The sequence below is a fragment of the Salarias fasciatus genome, chromosome 18, assembly GCF_902148845.1.
Source record: "Salarias fasciatus chromosome 18, fSalaFa1.1, whole genome shotgun sequence".
In the NCBI taxonomy this organism is placed as follows: domain Eukaryota; kingdom Metazoa; phylum Chordata; class Actinopteri; order Blenniiformes; family Blenniidae; genus Salarias; species Salarias fasciatus.
This window is the reverse complement of record NC_043762.1, coordinates 24,288,932-24,309,761: the sequence shown is the minus strand read 5'-3', so window position 1 is coordinate 24,309,761 and position 20,830 is coordinate 24,288,932. Positions and strand designations below refer to the sequence as shown.

At 43.3% G+C, this 20,830-nt stretch overlaps 1 protein-coding gene across 1 annotated transcript; it reads right to left on the bottom strand.

Moving 5' to 3' along the window:
• Positions 1–3,746: 3,746 nt before the first annotated feature.
• Positions 3,747–18,741, bottom strand: LOC115406115 (25-hydroxycholesterol 7-alpha-hydroxylase-like). Its single transcript, XM_030116021.1, has 6 exons — positions 18,629–18,741; positions 7,949–8,085; positions 5,602–6,198; positions 4,490–4,696; positions 4,238–4,416; positions 3,747–4,055 (listed from the first exon to the last, which is right to left on the bottom strand). Exons 1-6 carry the CDS (start codon positions 18,739–18,741, stop codon positions 3,747–3,749), a joined length of 1,542 nt encoding a protein of 513 aa, XP_029971881.1.
• Positions 18,742–20,830: the final 2,089 nt, after the last annotated feature.

Below are 20,830 nucleotides of genomic sequence, written 5' to 3'. Positions count from 1 at the left end.
TGTGCCATCTATTATAATGGGTAACGTAAACTCTATGCCCAACAAGCGCGATGAGCTGGAAGCCCTGATGAAGTGCAAGAGTGCTTACCGGGAAGCTTCGTTATATCTGCTCACGGGGTGGGTTCAGACGTGGACAATGACATCAATGAGAGCGTGGTCTGTGTCACAGACTACATAAATTTCTGCACGGATGTAGTGGTGCCCCTGAGAACTGTGCGCTGCTTCCCAAACAACAAGCCGTGGATCAGAAGTGACACAAAACATCTGCTGAACTGTAAAAAGGAGGCTTTTAAGTCTGGTGACCGGCAGAGAATGAGGACTGCTCAACATGACCTGAGGAGGGCCATGAGACGGGCCAGGAGGGAGTACAAAGCAGGACTCGAGAGGAAGCTGCAGGATAAGAGCTCCCGAGAGGTCTGGAAGGGCATGAGAACCATTACTGGTTTCAAGGAGAAGGGATGTGTAGCTCCTGGTGATGTGGACATGGCGGACGAGTTCAACCGTTTTTACAACCGGTTTGACTCTGTACAAACGCACGCACACACTAACGGATGTCCACCCGGCGGCTGCTCCACCTCTGCTGCTGTGACCTGCTCCTCTCCTCCACCCAGCGGCTGCTCCACCTCTGCGGCTGTGACCTGCTCCTCCTCACCATCCAGCGGCTGCTCCACCTCTGCTGCTGTGACCTGCTCCTCCTCACCATCCGGCGGCTGCTCCACATCTGCGGCTGTGACCTGCTCCTCTCCTCCACCCAGCGGCTGCTCCACCTCTGCTGCTGTGACCTGCTCCTCTCCTCCACCCAGCGGCTGCTCCACCTCTGCTGCTGTGACCTGCTCCTCCTCACCATCCAGCGGCTGCTCCACCTCTGCTGCTGTGACCTGCTCCTCCTCACCACCCAGCGGCTGCTCCACCTCTGCTGACGCGCCGGCCTTCACTGTGGAGGAGGTACGTGTGGAGCTGAGGAGGCTCCATGGACGGAAAGCTGCAGGGCCTGATGGGATATCACCACGGCTGCTGAAGGAGTGTGCGTCAGAGCTGGCTGTGCCTCTCCAAACAATCTTCAATCGGAGTCTTCAGACTGGACGTGTCCCTGCGTTGTGGAAGACCTCATGCCTTGTCCCAGTGCCCAAGGTGGCAAGGCCTGCAGGGATGAAGGACTACAGACCAGTGGCCCTAACATCCGTGGTGATGAAGACTTTTGAGAGGCTGCTGCTCCGGCTGCTCAAACCTCAAGTGGAGGGGGGGCTGGACCCCCCTTCAGTTCGCCTATCAGGACAGCATGGGAGTGGACGATGCGGTCTTGTTTATGGTCCATCAGGCGCTCTCCTTTCTGGAGGGAGCTGGAGGCTATGTGAGGTTGATGTTTTTCGACTTTACAAGCACCTTTGATACCATCCAGCCTCAGTTACTGAAGGGGAAGCTTGAGAGGATGGGAGTGGATCCTCTCTTTGTTCGCTGGATCCACAACTATCTGACTCTGAGGTCACAATACGTCCGGCTCGGGGGGTGTGTATCTGGGACCCTGTTGAGCAACACTGGTGCACCGCAGGGGACTGTACTATCCCCCTTTCTCTTCACACTGTACACTGCTGACTTTGCTCACAGATCTGCTGCGTGTCATGTGCAGAAGTATTCAGATGACACTGCAATTGTGGCATGTGTGAAGGGTAGGGATGAAAAGGAGTACAGGGAGCTCATCGCGGGATTCACCACCTGGAGCAGGGACAATGGTCTCATTCTGAACACCTCGAAGATGAAGGAGATGATCATTGACTTTGGCAGGAAGCCCTCTCATCAACCTGTCATCATCGACGGAGAGAGTATTGAGGTTGTTCACACCTATAAATACTTGGGTGTGCACCTTGACCACAAACTGGACTGGTCGGAGCAGGCTCGGGCCCTGTATAAGAAAGGACAGAGCAGGCTGTTTTTCCTGAGGAGACTTAAATCCTTTGATGTGTGTGGTGACATGCTGTACATTTTCTACCAGTCTGTTGTTGCAAGTGCTGTTTTCTTTGGGGTTGTCTGTTGGGGCAGCAGTATGACAAAAAAGAGACAGCAATCGGCTGGACAGACTGATCAGGAGGTGTGTGTCTGTGATGGGGAGGAAGGTGGACTCTGTTGGAGCAGTCTTGGAGAGGAGGATGGGGGCTCTAATGCAGAGTATCTTGAGGAACTCCAAACATCCACTGCACGACACAGTTGCAGCTCAAAAAAGTGAGCGGAGTAACAGGCTCCTGTCACTGCGCTGCAGAACTGAGCGCTTCAAGAGGTCGTTCATCCCCTCAGCAATCAGGCTGTATAACAGATGTGCCTGAGCCAAACCAAGTACAATCCGAGCACTTGTATTTATTGTACTGTTGTTATTTATTTGCATGTGGATGATCTGTGTGCTGCTGGACACCGGAATTTCTCCCTTGGGAGATTAATAAAGTTTTTATCTATCTATCTATCTATCTAAAAGATGGTGAACCAGTTTGAGACACCGACCTCACTGTTAGTTGATCATTTCTTGTCATTTCACACCAGAGTTTTCAAAGTGGCGAATATCACCTGGAGGGCGACAGAGAACTTGAAATGAAACAGCAGTGTGTGGATCAGGAAGCTGCCGTCTCAAAGCAGGATTTTTTCAAATCTAATTTTAACATTTATTGTTTGACTGAATTTATTGTGTGTGTAATAGAACCCAATACCCCTTAGTTGTAAAATCGTAGATAACTTTAGTGAACACTCATCAGATATTTCAAATTAAAAGCAGGTTTAGCTTTTTTTTATGCCAACAGAGTTTAGCAAAAATGACTAACAAAAGGGAATCAAGCATTAAAAAATACTACTGGTGTGAGATAAAGCCTCAGCTGTGGTTTTAAACACTTAAAAACATCTGGCCGAATCATAAAACTTTCACTGTACCAGTAGAGATGAAAAAACAGCCTTAACCAATCAATAAAAAGACAGCTCTAATGTCTGTTCTGTCTGCTGGTACATCTGAACAGCCAATAGATGTGAAACTGGAACCAACATAAAGCTTTTGACTTGAATCCCCAGTAGCTGAATGAGGACAGAATGAATGCCACAATGACTCAAAAACAGCACTGTTTAAACATTACAGATAACCCTTAAACCTACATGATATTGCCAAAAGTATTTGCTCAGCTTCCCAATACTTCTTGTCTGACTGTATCGTATCAAATATAAAGTTTGTTGAAGGGGGGACTCTGGTGTGGACATTTTTTTTATGGAGAGCCTCTTAGTTCCAGTGACAGGAACTAAAAACTTCAGCATTTTGACCCAAACAAGCAACGTTTTGGACTATTTCACGTGTCCGAATTTGTGGGAACGGTTTGGAGAGGATCCTTCCTTTACCAGCATGACTGCACACCAGAGCATAAAGACATGGAGGATCCAGTTTGACTGGTCTGCACAGAGTCCAGACCTCAACCTGATAGAACAGAGCAGAGACTCTGAGCCAGGCCTTCTCCCACATCAGTGTCTGACCTCACAAATGCCCTTCTGGAAGAACGATCAAAAGTCCCCAGAAACACATTGAAAGCCCTTGTGGAAAGCCTTTCCAGAAAAGCTGAAGCTGTTACAGCTTCAAATGGTGGACCAACATCACATTAAACCTTATGATTCAAGAATGAGATGTCACTCAAGTTCAGATGCATGAGAAGACAAGCGAGTGAATACGTTTGGCAATACACAATGTATAACCTCGGATGGGACTCACTGACTGATTCAGTGTCCAGTCAGTAGCCACCATCAATCTTGTTGTCAGCTCGCAGTCTGTAGCGGAATCGGATGTCAGCAGAGTGCAGCTTAAACCCCAGACCAGCCTTCCTGGGCTCAAAATGGCTCTGCCCGTCCTCCAGCTGCAGGTCGAAGTACAGCAGCATCAGGCACAGGAACTGCTTTATCTGGCTCATGGCAAAGAAGCGTCCGGGACACAGGGATGAGCCCAAGCCAAATGGCATCAGGTAGTGCTTCAGCTTCTGGTTGTCCTTGTAGAAGTCCGTTTTCTCTGCACCGTTGTGAACGTAGCGGTCAAATCGGAACTTCTGATAACAGAGAGAGGAAAAGCAAGAGAGGAGCTAAAACATTAAAGTGACTTTTATCTCAGCTTAACCTCAGAACCACATCCAGCCTCTGCTTAAACGACTGTGTTGTGTTCTGTGCTCTCCAGATGAAACTGAATTAACTTGAATACTACAGCGAGCCAGGAGGAGTTCACTGGTTGTACCTTGGGCTCCTCGTAGATTTCCGGGTCAAAGTACATGATCTGAGGATACATGATGATGATGTCTCCTTCCCTGACAGCGATTGAGCGACTCTCCCCCAGCCGCAGATTGAAGTCTTCCTGCACCACCCGGAGGCTCATCGTGACCGAGGACAGACGGAAGCTTTCTTTGATGGCGCTCTCTGAGGAGGTCGTCAGCCCGTTATTGATCAGGAAACAATCACATCTTGGATATGCTCCGGTGTGCACACGTACCCAGATAAGGGAGCTTGTCCATCTCCTCCCTGTGGAGCTTCACATTTGTGTTACTGCTGAACTCCACATCGCTGATTTGGAAGACCTCCTGAATCTCCTGTCGCACCACCTGCAGTGCCTCTGGGTGGCTCAGCAGGTAGTACATGGCCCAGAAGGTGGCAGGAACCGAGTTCGTCAAAGCTGCCCAAAGCATGGCAAAGTGATGAGCTGAGAGTGGAGAAAATGTGTTATTTATCTGAGTAAAAGATTCAGAAACCTCCTTTAAACTCAGCCAAATCCACACAAAGACCAACCAAACTCACAGAACCCTAACCCTAAAGGAGTTCTTTCCTCCTCTTTCCTCACACTTCATCCTAACATGAGCAAAACTTTCTCTGACTAGTGAGCTAAGTGAGGAAAATCCAATTGATTCTAACCTCAACAACATTTTGTTGTGTTGTGTTGAATGTTAAGGTCCAGACACTTGAATTATCTGATTTTTCTCCTCCACAAGGTGTGTCTCCATTCTTCTGGCTTCCATGAAGAAACTAGGTGGTGTTCGTGGCTCCCCCATGAGAAACCCTTCTTGCTGTTGGTCTGTTTTGTTCCTGAATTGGAAGTAAGTGGCAATGTGACATATCTTGAATTGTTAACCTCATCCCTTTTTGAAAGATCTGTCTAATGTTTTCAGAATTACTACCTCTCTGACTATTGAAGGAGTTATTCCTTTCCACTGTTTCCCTTGCTTAATTGTGTGTGGCTCGTGTTGGTTTTTCTTTGTAAAAGTACCTTTAAATGACTGTGTTGTATTTGGAATTATACAAGAGACTGAAGTCATTTGATCTGATGCCGTCGACTATGGAGTGCAAGGGAGCATGAAAGGGTATATTTTTATGGAACAAGTGTTCAGAGGTGCAGTGTGTAGAATTTCTTCAGTACCATGTCTGTCCTTCAAGTGGCAGTACTGAGCCCTTAAAGAATAAATGAGTCCCATTGCCACCATGTGGCAGAATGTGGAATTACAAGTTTTGTCTTGTTTTATTTGGGCAGATCTTACTGTTCCATAAACACTGCATGTCATTGTTGGGTAGTCGTGAGCTAAGAGAAGAGCTGCTGACTTTTCAGGACTCTACCTGCTTTGTCGACGTCTCTCAGGTTTTCATGGTCCTCAAACATCTCCATACGCATGCGGATAAACTCCGACATGTCGGTCCAGCGTGAAATGTGGTCGGGCATGAAATAATTGATGAGGTTCTTGCGGACGGCCTTCATTCCCCAAAACAGCCAGATGGGAACCTGCTGCACAAGCAAGTGGAACTTGCTGTCGAACTTGAGGAAGTCGTCCCTCAGCGCGCTCACCCCACCGTGGCGGGTGGCGGCCGCCGGGTGACCGTACATGGTAAGGAGGGTGGCCTCGAACATCATGGACAGACAGAACTGGTATATGCTGCCGCTTCTCCAACCGCTGTGCCCCAGGTGGTCCTGGCGAAACACCAGCATCAGGTTGTCCAACATTCTCTCTGTCAGCAGGGTGAGGTTGTTCCCCTGCAGGAGTGTGAAGGAGTAGGCGATCTGCTCCTTCAGCCCACTGAACATCTTGCTGTGGACCGGCGGATACCCGAACGTCCTGGGCGTCGTGTTTTGGAGGAACTCGCGAAAGTCGAGCTGCTGGCTGTGTTTGATGATGTGCGGGTACAGTAACGGATCCAAGACAAAGGTCATGTATTTACCTGCAGGTCAGATGAGAACAACACCACACAAACGGTGAAAAGACCATACTCTCAGAAGAATTACTTTGACTTGTTGGGCTTATTTATTAACATCTGATTTTGTTAATGCGACAATACGTATTGATAACAGTGATGTTCTTGAACACATCCATAAACAATCAAAAATAAGACTTTTATAAGTTATAATATATACTTAAATAAATTAAAGGTTTGAGAATGTTTTTTTTTAAACCAACTTTCACTAAAATTACTAAAATTCCAATTGTCAACTAGTTTTAGTTGATTTGAGTGGATAAATAATTAACAAACAATTAAAAATAAAGAAAGTTTAAGATTGTTTTCAAAAATAAAAGTGGACATTTGATCCCTTAATAGAAAAAAACTTATTGTTTGAAAATTTTTTGTTTCTAGTTTAAATTGACATTGACATAAGGTGCGATACTTCAAGCAAGTTTTATCTTGAACAAATGAAGCTTGAACTCTTTAGACTCTTTAGTCTCTAAAAGCCTGAACTTCATATATTGTGACCCCAGAAAAACTGCACTTACCGTGGTGATAAATCACAAGATTAAAAATTCTGTTTTTCTTTTTCGTTGTTTATGTTTTCTTTAGTACCACAGTAATGCTGGTTTTCTAAAGTATGAGTTGGACTGAATGCGAGCCGCTTCAGGCTCCAAACAGAAGCAGGAGCAGCACATAAAGAGCTGGCAGGGTGCAGCTCAGCCTTTCACTGCTTTCCACTGCTTCGCCAACCGGCCTTTGTTCCCCTCCAGCATGTTTCCATCACAGTGAATTTCCCTTTGAGCTGATAAAAAGCAGGTGAACGAAACAACTCTGTAATTTGCTTGAATGGAGTTTGTCGCCGTGCAGAACCTGAACGATGACTCCCTCGTGCTGCCAGAGAGCGGGAGCAGCAAACACGGCCTTCAGTCAGTGTTGTACAACTGACAGACAAGTAGGAAGGTCTTTAAAAGCAGCACACTGAACTACCAGATTTCTTTAGTTCTTTGGCTGGAAATATGACTGAGAGACTTATACATTGCTCACAATAAGGCTCAGGATTTTTTACTTTCGGGAGAGATTTCAGGATGAAATTAAAATATTACAGGTGAACTTCATATGGCCTTCTCTAAACCTCGAACCAATAAATGTCCTGCATCAATGAAAGGTTCGTCCTCATCATCCTGTTCACATTTTGACATCATTAGACCCAGACCACGCCCATCAACTGACCAACAGGACGTCGACACCGAGCTTGAAACAGGAAGTTCTCAGAGGAAGTGTCCACTGAGCTCAGAATCCTGGATGTCACTGTAGGACAGCAGAAAGCCGCTACAGAATAAAAAGTGTGTAAAAAGATGCATAATGCAACAGTTGGAAGAGTGTTTTTTTTCTTGACATTTCACTGTATTTTGCACCAGAGGGTGTCATTAAAACTGGTGTCACTCTGAGACTGTTGCCATTCTCATTGTCATTATTTGATTTTTTGACATTTTCACTTAAACTCTCCACTACAACCAAGAAAACTTCATAATTTGAGTGGAAAGGTTATTATGGCTTTATTTCACCATTCCACAACACTCAATTTGAATGCCGCCCCTGAACTAAAATGTGTTTGACTGACATCCCTGATCTAATTTGAGAAGCTGCTGTTGCTCAATAAGTTGACCTTTGGCCCTTACTCTGGCTGGGGACCTTTGATCGTCCAGATTCCTTGAAACAAATTTACTCCATCACTCTCCAAACCAACCTGCCATCCGGACCGTGAAAATGTCTCCATGCTTCCTCTTCTGCTCGAGCAGGAACTTTAAAGAATCTTTCCTGAACTCCAGAGCTTTCCCAAGGAAAGGGATCCAGCCTTTGATTAAAGGCGGCTCGTTCTCTCTCCTGCAACACACAGCACAATCACACTGCAGCGCTTCATGTGAACGTCAACCACAACTTGGCGCACAGTTACTGTCTTCAGTGTCTGCTGGAGTCTGGAATCGGCTCTGAAACTCAAAAACACTTTGCATTGAGCAAATACAAAATCTCACAAAACCTGTACAGACACAAGACCAGGGGTGTTCAACCTGTGGCTCTGCAGCCACCTGCGGCTCTTCAGCTTTTCTGTAGCGGCTCCATGAAGCTTTCACTAAATTATTTGGAAATCAAAATTTTGTTTTCATTTCCTATGCAGAGATGCTGATTTTCAAAGTGTTCTAATCGCTTGGATGAACTCATAAAACAGCTGAAACACTCAGAGCTGAGATTGTGGTCAGGAAGCACATGTGTAAATTATTCACTGAGGTCAAATGCTGTTGGAATTGCAGTTTGTTATTTACCAGATCAGGCCACCTGAGATCAAGCTGAGCTGATGTGTTCCCTGAAGAACCACCAGTTGGTGGAATGTCTCGTTTCTCACAGCTTTAAAACACCATTATGTCCAGTAAAGAACAGTTTTTACTACAAAAGGTTTTTACTCAATTCACTCTCCTTGTTCTACTTATTTACATTGTTTTAATGTGTTTTTATTCTTTCTAGTCACCACTTAGGGTCCATGAGCACGACCTTTGACCCCCACCAGCTCCCTGATGTGGCTGCACAGCAAATGCAGAAGCACTGTGGATCACCTGTGGAGTGAATTCTCTAATGACAAAGAGATGGGAACAAATGTAAAAACAAGAAGAAAAGGTAGCAAACAACTGTAAAAACTGGATGTAAGCAAACAGGCAGAACAAAGAAGCTACAAAAAAAATGCCCCAAGCAAGTATAACAACAAGAAGAAACAGCTGCAAGGAAGACAAATAAGATAAACGAGCACAAGCTCACAAAGAAAAGACACAATTCCAGCAGAAGGAAACAATGGAGCTGAAAATCTATTGTTCTGTCATGCATTTCACATGTTTTTGGTGTCCTGGAGTGGAGAAGCATGGTCTTTATAGCTGATGTGCAATTTATTTTGAAAAGAGCTTTATCTTGCAGAAGTAACTTTTCAGCACTACAGGAAGCAGATGATGGCAGCACTCAGCTTGTGCCTCTCTACTCCTTTCACACTGGCCAAAAAACCCTTTTAAACCCGCTAATTAATCGGCTTCTCGTGTCAGCGTGAACGTGTTCACTCAGCATTAGACCCGGGTTTTTCAACCCTGCAATCAACGCTGGTTTTTAGCGGGTCGCTACTATCGGCTTTTTAGTGGGAGGGGTGAAAGGGAGTGTGAAAGGTAGACACGAGTCGACGCAGTAACTTACGTGATGACGTCGACGCAGCGTGGCTACGTTAGAGCACTAGTTGTTGTTTCTGGACACAGCGTGAGATTTTCTTCATCAAGATGACTCAGTATTAGCAAGATAGCGAGACCAGAGAGCTCCTATGGATTTGTGCGGAAGAGGAGATTTGTCTACAGGTAAAGGGGACTAAGCTCTAGTCCGTTGTTGATTTTCGCTTTGCTCCGTCGCGCTGATGATGTCATCAACGCGGGACACTATCAGCGCAGGAAAACGCAGCGACGCGTCTCGCCAGCAGGTGGTTAGATGCGGGTCTGCATGCAGTGTGAAAGGACTCAAAAGGCGATTATTAGCGGGTCGAGAACACGGTCGACCTGATAGTTGCAGTGTGAAAGGGATGTAAGATCGATGTCTTAATATGTTGAGGTTGCATCACCGGTGCATATTTTACTTACATTTAAAACATGTTTATTTAATCTTTATAATGTTCTCCAGTAGCTGAGGATAAGTTTCATGAGCAACTTTGACTTTGTGATAAGTTAATTGCCTAAAATGCAGGGTCGGCAAGATAACGTCTCGGCTGATTCTACAGTGTTTTTTTACATGTTTTCTGATTTATTAGGCTACAGTACAGGTCATTTATGCTCCAGCACATATTTTAATTGTGAACTGGTTTTGATGGCTGTTTTTAATAATTTGTTCAGCTCTGAATTTTGACACTGGCATGTACTTTTTTGACATCGAACACCGTAAATTAAATGGTGTATTCAAAGTCTTTCACATTTTCCTAAAATAAGATATTCACTCAGCAGTGATGTGCAGTTTATACAATATACTGATTCTTCTGTGTGTTTATTGAAGACCTATGTAATGGAAAACATCTGATATGCTTTACCATGAAGCAGCTTTAGTGAACTAAAGTAAACTAGTAGAAAACAACCTCAGTATTGAATTGAATTGAATTGAATTGAACTGAATTTCAATAAGAATTGAAGCTTCATCAATGCAACATTAGACAGTTGTTGTACATGTTTTGCAGCTTCATTTGAATTTGATTTGTTAAATGTGTTTGAGGGTGAATTTATCAAAATTTGAGCTTCATTCTTTGGGTATCTAAATCTCTCATTCTGGTTCTGCAGAAAGTGCCTTGAAATGGTTGTATTGTATTTGGCGTTGTATAAATAACCCTCAATAGAATTAATTTTTTCTCCTAGATGAGCCAATTTATCAATATAAAGGTCACCATCATATGTGTTTTCAACTATAGGGCTTCCGGTTAATGGCGTGCTAAGGCAGACGTGCAGAGGAGAGCTCCAGAGCAAAACTTGTTCCACCTGTTAATCTACGCTGGATTAGTGACTAAATCCTTACTTTGACGGGTTTTTCATTACTCGGCTTTTGTCTGGGATGTCCGACAAAGACAGAAAGGACAGGGTTACGAACAAAAGTATCAAAGAGGGATGAACCACGAGTTCCATGGTGGCTGAGCAGTTAACGCTAGCCGTGTTGATGGCTGAACTCAAAAAGAACCGTAATGACATCACGGAAGAGCTGACAAAATTAATCAAGACGTCACTCTCGCCTATTCAAACTATGCCGGAAGCGGTTAAACAGCAAGTTGAGTCACACAAAACCCGTTTTAACGAGGCAGAGGACGTGCTCACAGACCACAGTGATCGTATCACCACACTGGAATCATCCATGGCAGAGCTGGCATCCACAGTACGAGACCTCACGAAAGAAAACAGCGGTCTGAGGGACATGTTGGACGGATAGGAAAATAGGCAGAGGCGTACGAACCTCAGGGTCCTCGGCGTGCCGGAGGACAGCGAGCGGGAAATGTCCACTGAAGTTCATGTCTGAACTCTTGGTCAAGGTGCTGGATGACGAAAGTTTTTCAAAACCCCCGGAGCTGGAGAGATGCCACAGAGCACCGATGCCTAAACCAAATCCTGACACGAATCCGCGGCCGTTCATCCTCTGTTTCCACCGCTTTCAGGAAAAAGAGCGCATCCTGCAGCTGGCTATACAGAAATCCGCGGCCGTTCATCCTCTGTTTCCACCGCTTTCAGGAAAAAGAGCGCATCCTGCAGCTGGCTATACAGAAGCGGCAACTCTTCTACGAGGATAAAAAAATCTTTATCTTCCCGGATCTGAGCACTCGGCCAGCAGCTAAGCGCAGCGCCTACAAGAAGGTAAATTCACAGCTTAACGAGAAGGGGATTAAGTTCAGCCTGCGACGCTGGTGGTTTACTTCGAGGGATCCCGACACTCATTCAGCTCTACTGAGCTTGCTGAGATCTCAACACAGCACTCATCTCAGTACTCCATAAGTCAGGGAAGGACCCCCAAAAACTGTTTAAGCTATTGTCCAATCTCCCTAATTTATGCTGATATAAAAATTTATTCCAAAGTTATTGCCATGCGCCTGGATAAAGTTAGCGAGAAGTTAATTAATCCATATCAGACTGGTTTCCTTAAAGGACGGTTGGCATCAGATAATGTCCGCCGGCTTATGCATATTATCTCTGAAACCAAAAAGACAGATCTTCCCTGTGGACTCCTATTTCTTGACGTGGAAAAGGCATTTGATCGCCTGGAATGGAGGTATTTGTGGAATGTCCAAAAAAAAAAATTAAATTTGGCCCAAATTTTTATCAAAATGATCTAAGTATTATACTTTAATCCCTCTGCAAGGATTGTTACAGTTGGGCACCTTTCCGATCTTTTCAGTATTTGTCACAGTTCCAGACAAGGATGCCCAGCATCCCCTTCCATTTTTAATCTGTCACTCGAACCGTTAGCCCAATACATACGGCAAAGTACATTAATAACTCCAATCAAAATAGCATCCACACTGCATTCAGTTTCTCTATATGCTGACGATACACTTGTTTACCTTTGGATTTACAATGATCTCTTCCAAATGTTCTAAAAATCATCGATCAATATGGTACACTGTCTGGCTTTAAAATCAACCACTCTAAATCTATATTAATGCTGTTGAATATGGACCTGACAAAGTTAAACATCCAATCCTACATACCGGTGGCGCAAAAGCCAACATATTTAGTCATTAAAATCAGTGTGTGGATCCTGGCAATAGCTAAAAACAATTATCTGTCTGTTCTAAAGAAAGTTGAGGACAACCTCATGAGGTGGGCAGCGCTCCCCTCATCCATGCCTGCCTGCACAGCTATAATAAAAATAAACATCCTCCCACGTATAAACTGTATTAGCTCTATGCTTCCATTGTCACCCCCACCAAAATTACTGGCAAAAACTTGAATCCAAACTTAAAAAGTTTATCTGGAATGGAAAGAAACCACACATTAAATGATCAATATTACAACAGAATAAATCTGAAGGTGGATGGGGATGCCCAAACTTCAAATTGTATCATTGGGCATTTATATTACGTTCCTTAAAATATTGGTCTGATACGGAATTTGTTTCACTGTGGAAAACACTAGAACAGGAGCTGGTTCATCTTCTGAGGTTTCAAGATGTGGTCTTTTCTGGTCTCAAACATAAGAAGTGTCTCTCAGAATTCGGGCCAATAGTTTCATATACAGTACAAATTATGAGAAACTCTAGAGAAATATGTAGACTTCAGATGGATATGGCATAAACACTCTCCGATCTGGCACAATATTAACTTACTGACAGGCGGCAAGCCTTTTATTTCACGACTGTGGGCTCAGCATGGGCTTTGGACATTGGGAGATATATCAGGGCAAAACTCAATTTTAGACTTTTCTGGGCTAATGTCCAACTTTGGTATCCCAAAAAACTCACAGTTTCTCTACTTTTGGGTAAGGTCAGCTCTTAATTCACTCAAGGTTCCCTGGGGGCCTGAATTATTGACTCATCCCATAGTGTCTCTCTTGGAAAGATCACCCCGAAAGAAAACTGTCTCCTTCATTTATAATAATCTTATGTCATACACCTCTAAAGAATTACTGAGGTATCATTCATGGGAGGTAGCTATTCCTTTAGGAACAGAGACCATTAATTGGGAGGTGGTATGGAATAATGTATTTGGTCATCTAAAAACCCAAATAATCAATTAATCCATTACAAATTTTGCCATAGGTCTTATTTACAGTAACATCATGAAAAAGACATTTATTAGGTTTGGCACCCAACCCCTACAGTACATTCTGCAGTCAGAACATCATGGGTGCATTAATACATGTCTTATGGGAGTGTCGAGATGTTCAATGATTTTGGGCTAAAATTGTGGATAAGATGTCTAATCTGGTGGGGAGGAAGCTCCCGTTGGAACCTGCTTTTCTTCTTCTAAATGACGATTCCCGGTTCAAGATTGCTGAGATAGAGCGTAGACTCTGGTTGACTGGCATGACTGCTGCAAAAAAAATCATCGCTCTGAGGCGGCTTCCGCCACATCAATTATCAATAAAACATTGGCTGCAAACTCTTCTCGAAGTGATCTACCTGGAGTGGTCATCAGCTCATATTAATAATCCCAAGAACATTGGTGATGTGGGAAAAGGCTGCTGAAGATGTAAGAAAACTATTGTTGTGACTTTTGTATCTTTCATCTGTGGTAATCCAATATGTCCATTTTGTAATCCTGATTACGATTGTGTCCTACTCTGTGTGCTCCATAAGGAAGAGAGAGGAGGGGAGGGGTGGTGGTGGTGGTGGTGGTGGGGGGTTCTTGGTTAAAGCATGTATAGTGTTTGTGTAATAGTGTATAGTGTATAGTGTAATGTATTTGTGTTTAAATTTCTAGAATTAATGGATCCTTTGAATTTCGTGTTTTATTACTACAAATTGAAAAAATAAATAAAAAGTTGATCGCAAAAAAAAAAAAAAAATATATATATATATATATATATATATATATGTGTGTGTGTGTGTGTGTGTGTGTGTGTGTGTGTGTGTGTGTGTGTGTGTGTGTGTGTGTGTGTGTTTTCAACTACAGAGCTGTCAATGTGTCCAGAATTAATTTTCTATGATTTTCAGATCCATTGAGAGACCAAAGCTCTCTCATACCCATTTTCCAACAAACTAGTTCCCATGCTGTTTTAGGGCCAGTGCCCAACTTTGAACCAGTTTTTGTATTCCCACTGACCGAGGCCCAGCTCCGGTTCCCCAAAACTGAGGCTTTTTCGGGCACCAACTCTTTGCTAGGCCAGATCCTATGTGCATAGTAGGGGTGTGGATCTCCATTACTGTGGCAATTAGATATGCATCTCGATGCCCTGCCAACGATACGATATAATTTGCAATACACTGAATCCCTGCCGATACGATACTTACGATTAATCCCTGTTTTTGATAAGAAAGAGATGAATCACCCTCCATCCCAATTCGATACAATATGATTCACCCCTCATCCTGATACGATGTATGATTCACCCTGTTCCCGATACAATGCGATACACCTGGTTGCGATGTGATTTAATAAATTAGTTCAATCAAATGCAGTTCAATGTGAAGCAAAAAAATAGATCATATGTTATCTATTAAGCAAACAAAAAAATAAGAAGATGGCAATTCATTCCGTATGTTAAAATGGGCTTGGGTTTATTCCTTAGAAGTACAAAATGGAACAAAAAAGTGCTTATTGTCTGAACAAATATTCCTTGTAATCTCTCTACCAGTACTATGTATTACTTACTATGTATTACTGTCCTGTAACAATAAAAGAGTTAAGCAAAAACAAATAAAAGATTTCTATAAGATGCTGTAAGTGTAAACGGTACAGTAACAGTAATACCACACAACTCTCAATGAGTGACTTCAAGTGACGCTTTGCAATGTCCAATATCCTTGTCTCCCAGACAGTTTAGAAGCACGGCATTCTTTACAAATAACGTGTGTCTTGTCAAGTTTGCCATCTTTCTTGTAAAATCCATAGTACTTCCAAACGATGGATTTGAACTTTGAGGGTGCGTTAAAAGACATATTCGAGGATTCTCCGCCGCATGCGTGGCTCCCTCCGCATGAGGACTGTCTGGAGCGCGCACGTCAGCCGCATGTCAGTTTGTTTACATCCGCGCAGCTGGAGCATTTTCGCATAGGATTAAAACACATTTGTAATCATGACGTAATCATTTGTAACTTTGCATTGTGACTGCCCAATTACGAGTTGGGAACCATACAATGCCGATTGATTCGCAGGATCGTCCAGTATGTCTTTAAAAATCTGATTCTCTTGTAACTTAGCACTGCCACTACTGCACTCCGCCATGTTGTTGTAACTTGTAGCACAGTGTGTGTGCGCATGCACATACGGTTTCCGTCCATCTTCGGGAATGATGGTGCGTTCAAGACGCCTCGGAAACACAATACAGAATGCAGTACAACGTGTAAAAACCGATGCAACTTTGAAGATTACCGATTAGGCACACAGCGAACGATGCATCATGATTATAAGCCGTCATCACATCGATACACACTGAATGAATTGATACACTCATATCTCGCACGTATGTATCTTGATCACGATCGATACTGATTAATCTCCACATCCCTAGTGCGTAGGAAAAAAATAATTCCTTAGAAGATGAATGTTTTTCATAATATTTGTATTTATTCAAAACATTTCAAAGTGCAGTGCAAAAAATATATACAACTTTTGATGTAAACAACAAATGTGCAAACTTGTAAACTTGTACACCTGTATTTGAACTGATTTTAGGCCTGCATGATAGACTTTACCAAGTTCTGCAGCAGATATCTTGTCATCTTCAGGGAGGAGGCACCTGCAGCCCGGCTGTTGCATTGGTGCTTCTCTGTGCCTGCGTGCCTTTCAATGGCCGCGTTTCCTTGGGCGCTAATGTCAACATCACACTGACAAAGTATGCAATAAGCATGTAAATCGCCTTTGCTGCTTTGTCTAATAAGTGCGTGCTCTTTTGACCACTCTGAGTTGAATGTCGTCAGTCTTTTCGCATGTTGACATTCGCAGCTAGCACATGGGAACAGGTGCGGTGTGTTAACATTTTTTCAACCAATGAGAAACCAGAGAATTTGTGACACTGCTACTAGCCAATCATTTTTAACTGCGTTTCTTTTTTTTTTTTAACCAAAAGTCTTACACCATTGGACGACTTACAGTGTTGCATTCAGGTGCAACTCCAAAAAAGAGGACAAATGAGTGTCCGGCTTGAGGCTACGCTGGACACCAGACAAGGCGTTTATAGTCTGACTGTCCAGCCTAAATCCAGACGTATGGCCACCCTAAACTAGGCAGCAGGAGATCTGTAGCTCACAGTCCTTAAGATCATCTGTAAAGATAAACATAGAGATCATCATAAACTTATTGAATTTGTTTAACCGCTACATGATTGATGCTAGCGTACTCGTTAGCAGTTAGGCAAACAGTAACACATTCACTGTTAAGAAATAAAATGTCTTTGATATTTACCTTCTTTCTCAAATGCCATCACTGGTGAGACGAGGGTGGGCAGTCGCTAACAGCTTGATGGTGCTTTGATAGCTTGCCATGAAAAATAGACAGCCAGAAACACTTTTTGGATGTCCTCCATTGTTGTTTTGGTTTGTATGTGAGCGGATACATCCACAGTGATGTACTGATGTTTTATGCTGACGCAGTGACATGACTCCAAATCGGCTCCTTTTCAGTGGAAAAACAAACTGGTTTATTGAGGTCATGATATTTGAGCCAACTGGGCCCCGGCACCGAACCAGCACCTGGTTAGTTTTGATGGAAAAGGGGCCTCAGAGAACTTGTAAAGCAGATGTTGGAGGAGGAGCTAAGTCAACAAATGGTAGTTCAGAAACAGGTTAGTTCAGGTTGACAGCATTTTCATGAGCTGGGTCCTAAGTCAACTGAAAAAGGAGGTCCTTTGTGTGCATATGAGCTCTCAGAAGACTCCATTTGTTGAGTTCATAAGTAGTTAAGAATAGAAGCTTTTTCTCGCTCACTTTAAAGAATATACCTCTGGAGGAGGTACATAAGTTTGTTCTCCTTGGCTTAACCAAAGATGAAAATTTGAGCTGTACCAGTCACGTCAAATAATTCTGACAAAAATGGGAAGAGCACTTTCTGCTTTTAGACAATTTGCTTACTTCATGACAGGCTCATAAATCAAATATGTCACCCAGTCTTTAGTATTATCTCATCTGGATTATTGCTCAGTTCTATGGTCGGATAGGAAAAGATATTCACAAGCTACAGGTACTGAAAAACAAAGCTGCACAAATGGTTCTTCGTTGTCCATTTCGGACACACATTGAATATATGCATCAGTCTCTCTCATGGCTATGAGAAGAGATTACAGAAGAATCTTGTAATTTTTTTTTTTTTTAGAATATATAGAAAAAAATGAAAAAAATATACGTAAAGGCCTTTTATGAGGAAATTACTTAAGTTCACAAATGCCATACTCATTTGACTAGGCGCCACACGGCAGATTACATATCTCTTCCTAAGGCTCAAACAGGTGCACTGCAGAGCACAGTAATGTACAGAGCTGCTAATCCGTGGAACAATTTACTTTTAGCTGTAAGAAAAGAGAACAAGATTAAAAACTTTCAAAACCACAGTGAAAAGGTTTTTTTAAAGCTTAATTATCATCGGTGCCTTGTTTTAACTGGTTTTCTAAATGTAATTGCGTATATATACTACTTTTATTTTTTATTTCCTTGTATTCTCCTGATTTATGTATTGCATTTCATGATTTCAAGACTGGCTGTCACCCAGTTGGCAACTAATGGGGATCCAATCTCTAATAAATAAATAAATAAATAAATAAATAAATAAATAAATAAATGTGGCTGCATTACTTGAAATTTCTACAATTTGGTGGAAAATCACAGAAATCGCTCATATATCTGAGCCCTTGCACCAGCAGGAGGGACTGTGTTTTCTCTAATCATGTTCTGCAGCAGAGGAAAATGCCAAACAGAGAGAGGGATCAGAGAAGTGATGGAGCGTCTCCTGCCATCCAAACCCTGGGTTCACATGAAGAAACAACCAGACAGGATCCAGCTGAGCTTCAAATACAGTCAGACAACTTCAGCTGAGAGGCTTCTTCTACTGAAAATGATGTGTGTGTGTGTGTGTGTGTGTGTGTGTGTGTGTGTGTGTGTGTGTGTGTGTGTGTGTGTGTGTGTGGTGTGTGTGTGTGTGTGTGCAAAACAACTTAGGGAGCATAACAGAAGGTTTTCCCTGGCTGCAGCACTCCGGGAGCGTTCAGGTTAGTTCGGCTCGCCTCGGACTCACCTCTTCCTGCTGGTGTAGTGCACCACGAACAGCAGGCTGACCACCGCCAGCAGCGCGCACGTGAACATGATGCAGCTGGATGATCCGAGCGTCCAGAGACTCCACACGTCCATGGTGGGTAGGAGTGGGTGGATCGATCCGAATATCGATAGTATCGATACTAAAGTTAGTATTAGCATCAGATCGATACTAGCACGTTGAGACTGATTTTTTTTGTTTGTTTGTTTTCTGCTCCAGGCAGAGTTTGTTAGAGCAGCCTCTCTGTCAGCCCTAATGTGCAATCAGCTAACTCCGGCACTCAGGTACTTGTTAAGGTGCTCTGTGCCCCTCCCCTTCTCCCTCTGCTCTTCACTGCAGGTGTAGGAGCAGAGAGAGAGAGAGAGAGAGAGAGAGAGAGAGAGAGAGACGATGGCGGACAGAAAAAGAAGTGCTGTTTGGACTTATTTCACCGCTTCAAAGACACTGCATCATGTATTGTGTGCAGGGAGGTAATTCACTTCTCTGGTAACACCACCAATCTTCACCAGCATTTAAAAGCATCTCACCAAAAAAAGCATGGAGAGCTGCAAAGTAAACAGAGGGAAGAGAAGGGAGAGTCCCAATCGACCAGACCCCCGATACAGAGACAGCGGTCTACACAAAATTACCTTCAGAGACAACCAAACTGGATTCTCAAATACGTTGCTCAGAGGAAAAAATTCTGTCTTTTATTATGTTCCTTAGTCTGAAATTGATTTTTTTTTTCTTACTTTTCCTTGATCATGTTGGTGGTTGAAAATGAGCCTGTATATTCTTCCGAGATGCATTTTACTCTTCTGAAAAAACATTGGCCTTCATTTATCAAACGATCGCACAGCGGTATACGATCGTACAGCCATATGAAAGATGTAATCAGCATTTATCAATATGATCGTGATCCTTTCGGAAAAATCTCATGACAGGACTGACATCATGTACGCAAGTTTGAGTCAGTGTGGATTTGTGGTGCAACACAGCAAAACGTGGCGGAGCGTGAAAATAATTTTAAAGCAAAGCTCAAACATGCCTTAAAGCTATGCAAGATTTGCTTTAGTGCTCCCCCTACTGGTCTCCTGTGAAAGCTCACTGTCGTAAATGTCCTCCGCGTCACCCCCCAACCCCACCCCCGCCCCCACGTACAGAGAGTGTCCCACTCCTGTTTCCTTTTTTTCCGCTCGTTAGACAAAGTTTTTTTTCTGTCTTTATGGTTTTGCCATCCGTGAGCACTTAAGGGTGGCATTGCTAATGCTCACGAGGGTTTCATGTTTATTTTACGCGCTTTTGTTAAATCTTCTGCAGCGGCAGTTCTTCGCCCTGCCCGGGAACTTCCTTCGGTTGCTCCCTCTGTCATAGGCATGCCTGCCTCGCACTCCAACAGCTTTTATACTTGTAATCCCGTATGAGTACCGTAAAGCAGGTTTGTTCTCGCGAGATGTAGTCGGGTCCGCTCCTCTGAAATTGCAAGTGCTGTTTTCAGGACACAGCCCCCGGGGAGAGTGAACGGACAGGCGAATCACCGTGACAAGTCTTTGTTTACCCCCACAGGGATTCTGAAACACATTTATTGAGGTAAAAAAGTTGTATAGTTCTGCTTTAACACACAAGCAACCCATATTCAGTACAGATTAAAAAGCAAAAGATTAAAAAATAAAATAACGCCCTTACAGAATATCTAATACCCACTGAGCAAAAAGACGTTGAATCAACGTCTTTTTAAGGTCATTGTTGGACGTCCCAGCAACGTCCCCACAAGGTGCAGAATGTAACGCCAGATGACGTCTTTTTTTTACGTAATTTAGACGTCGGGTATCGACGTCACCAGGACCTTCAGACAAGGGCCAAAAAAAGAGGGGAAAATATAATTTAAGTTGACCAAAACCTAATCTCTGGGTTTGCGGCATATCCTTTCAGTTATTTCAGCAATTTATTACAGACGGGAGACACTCGAGATTCGAACTCACGACTTACTGTTCGGCGATCCTTAGCGTTACCTGTTGAGCTGTTCGTTTATTGAGTAAACCAATGGTAAACGGGAGGGTGACCACTATTTTGCGGAATACTACTTATCCTAAAATAAAGTGGTGGTTTTAAAAATGTTTATGTGTTTCTCCAAGGTTCACAATTTGATGAAATTACGTACTAAATTTAACCGCTTGGGCCGCTCTTTTGTTAGACATAATTCTA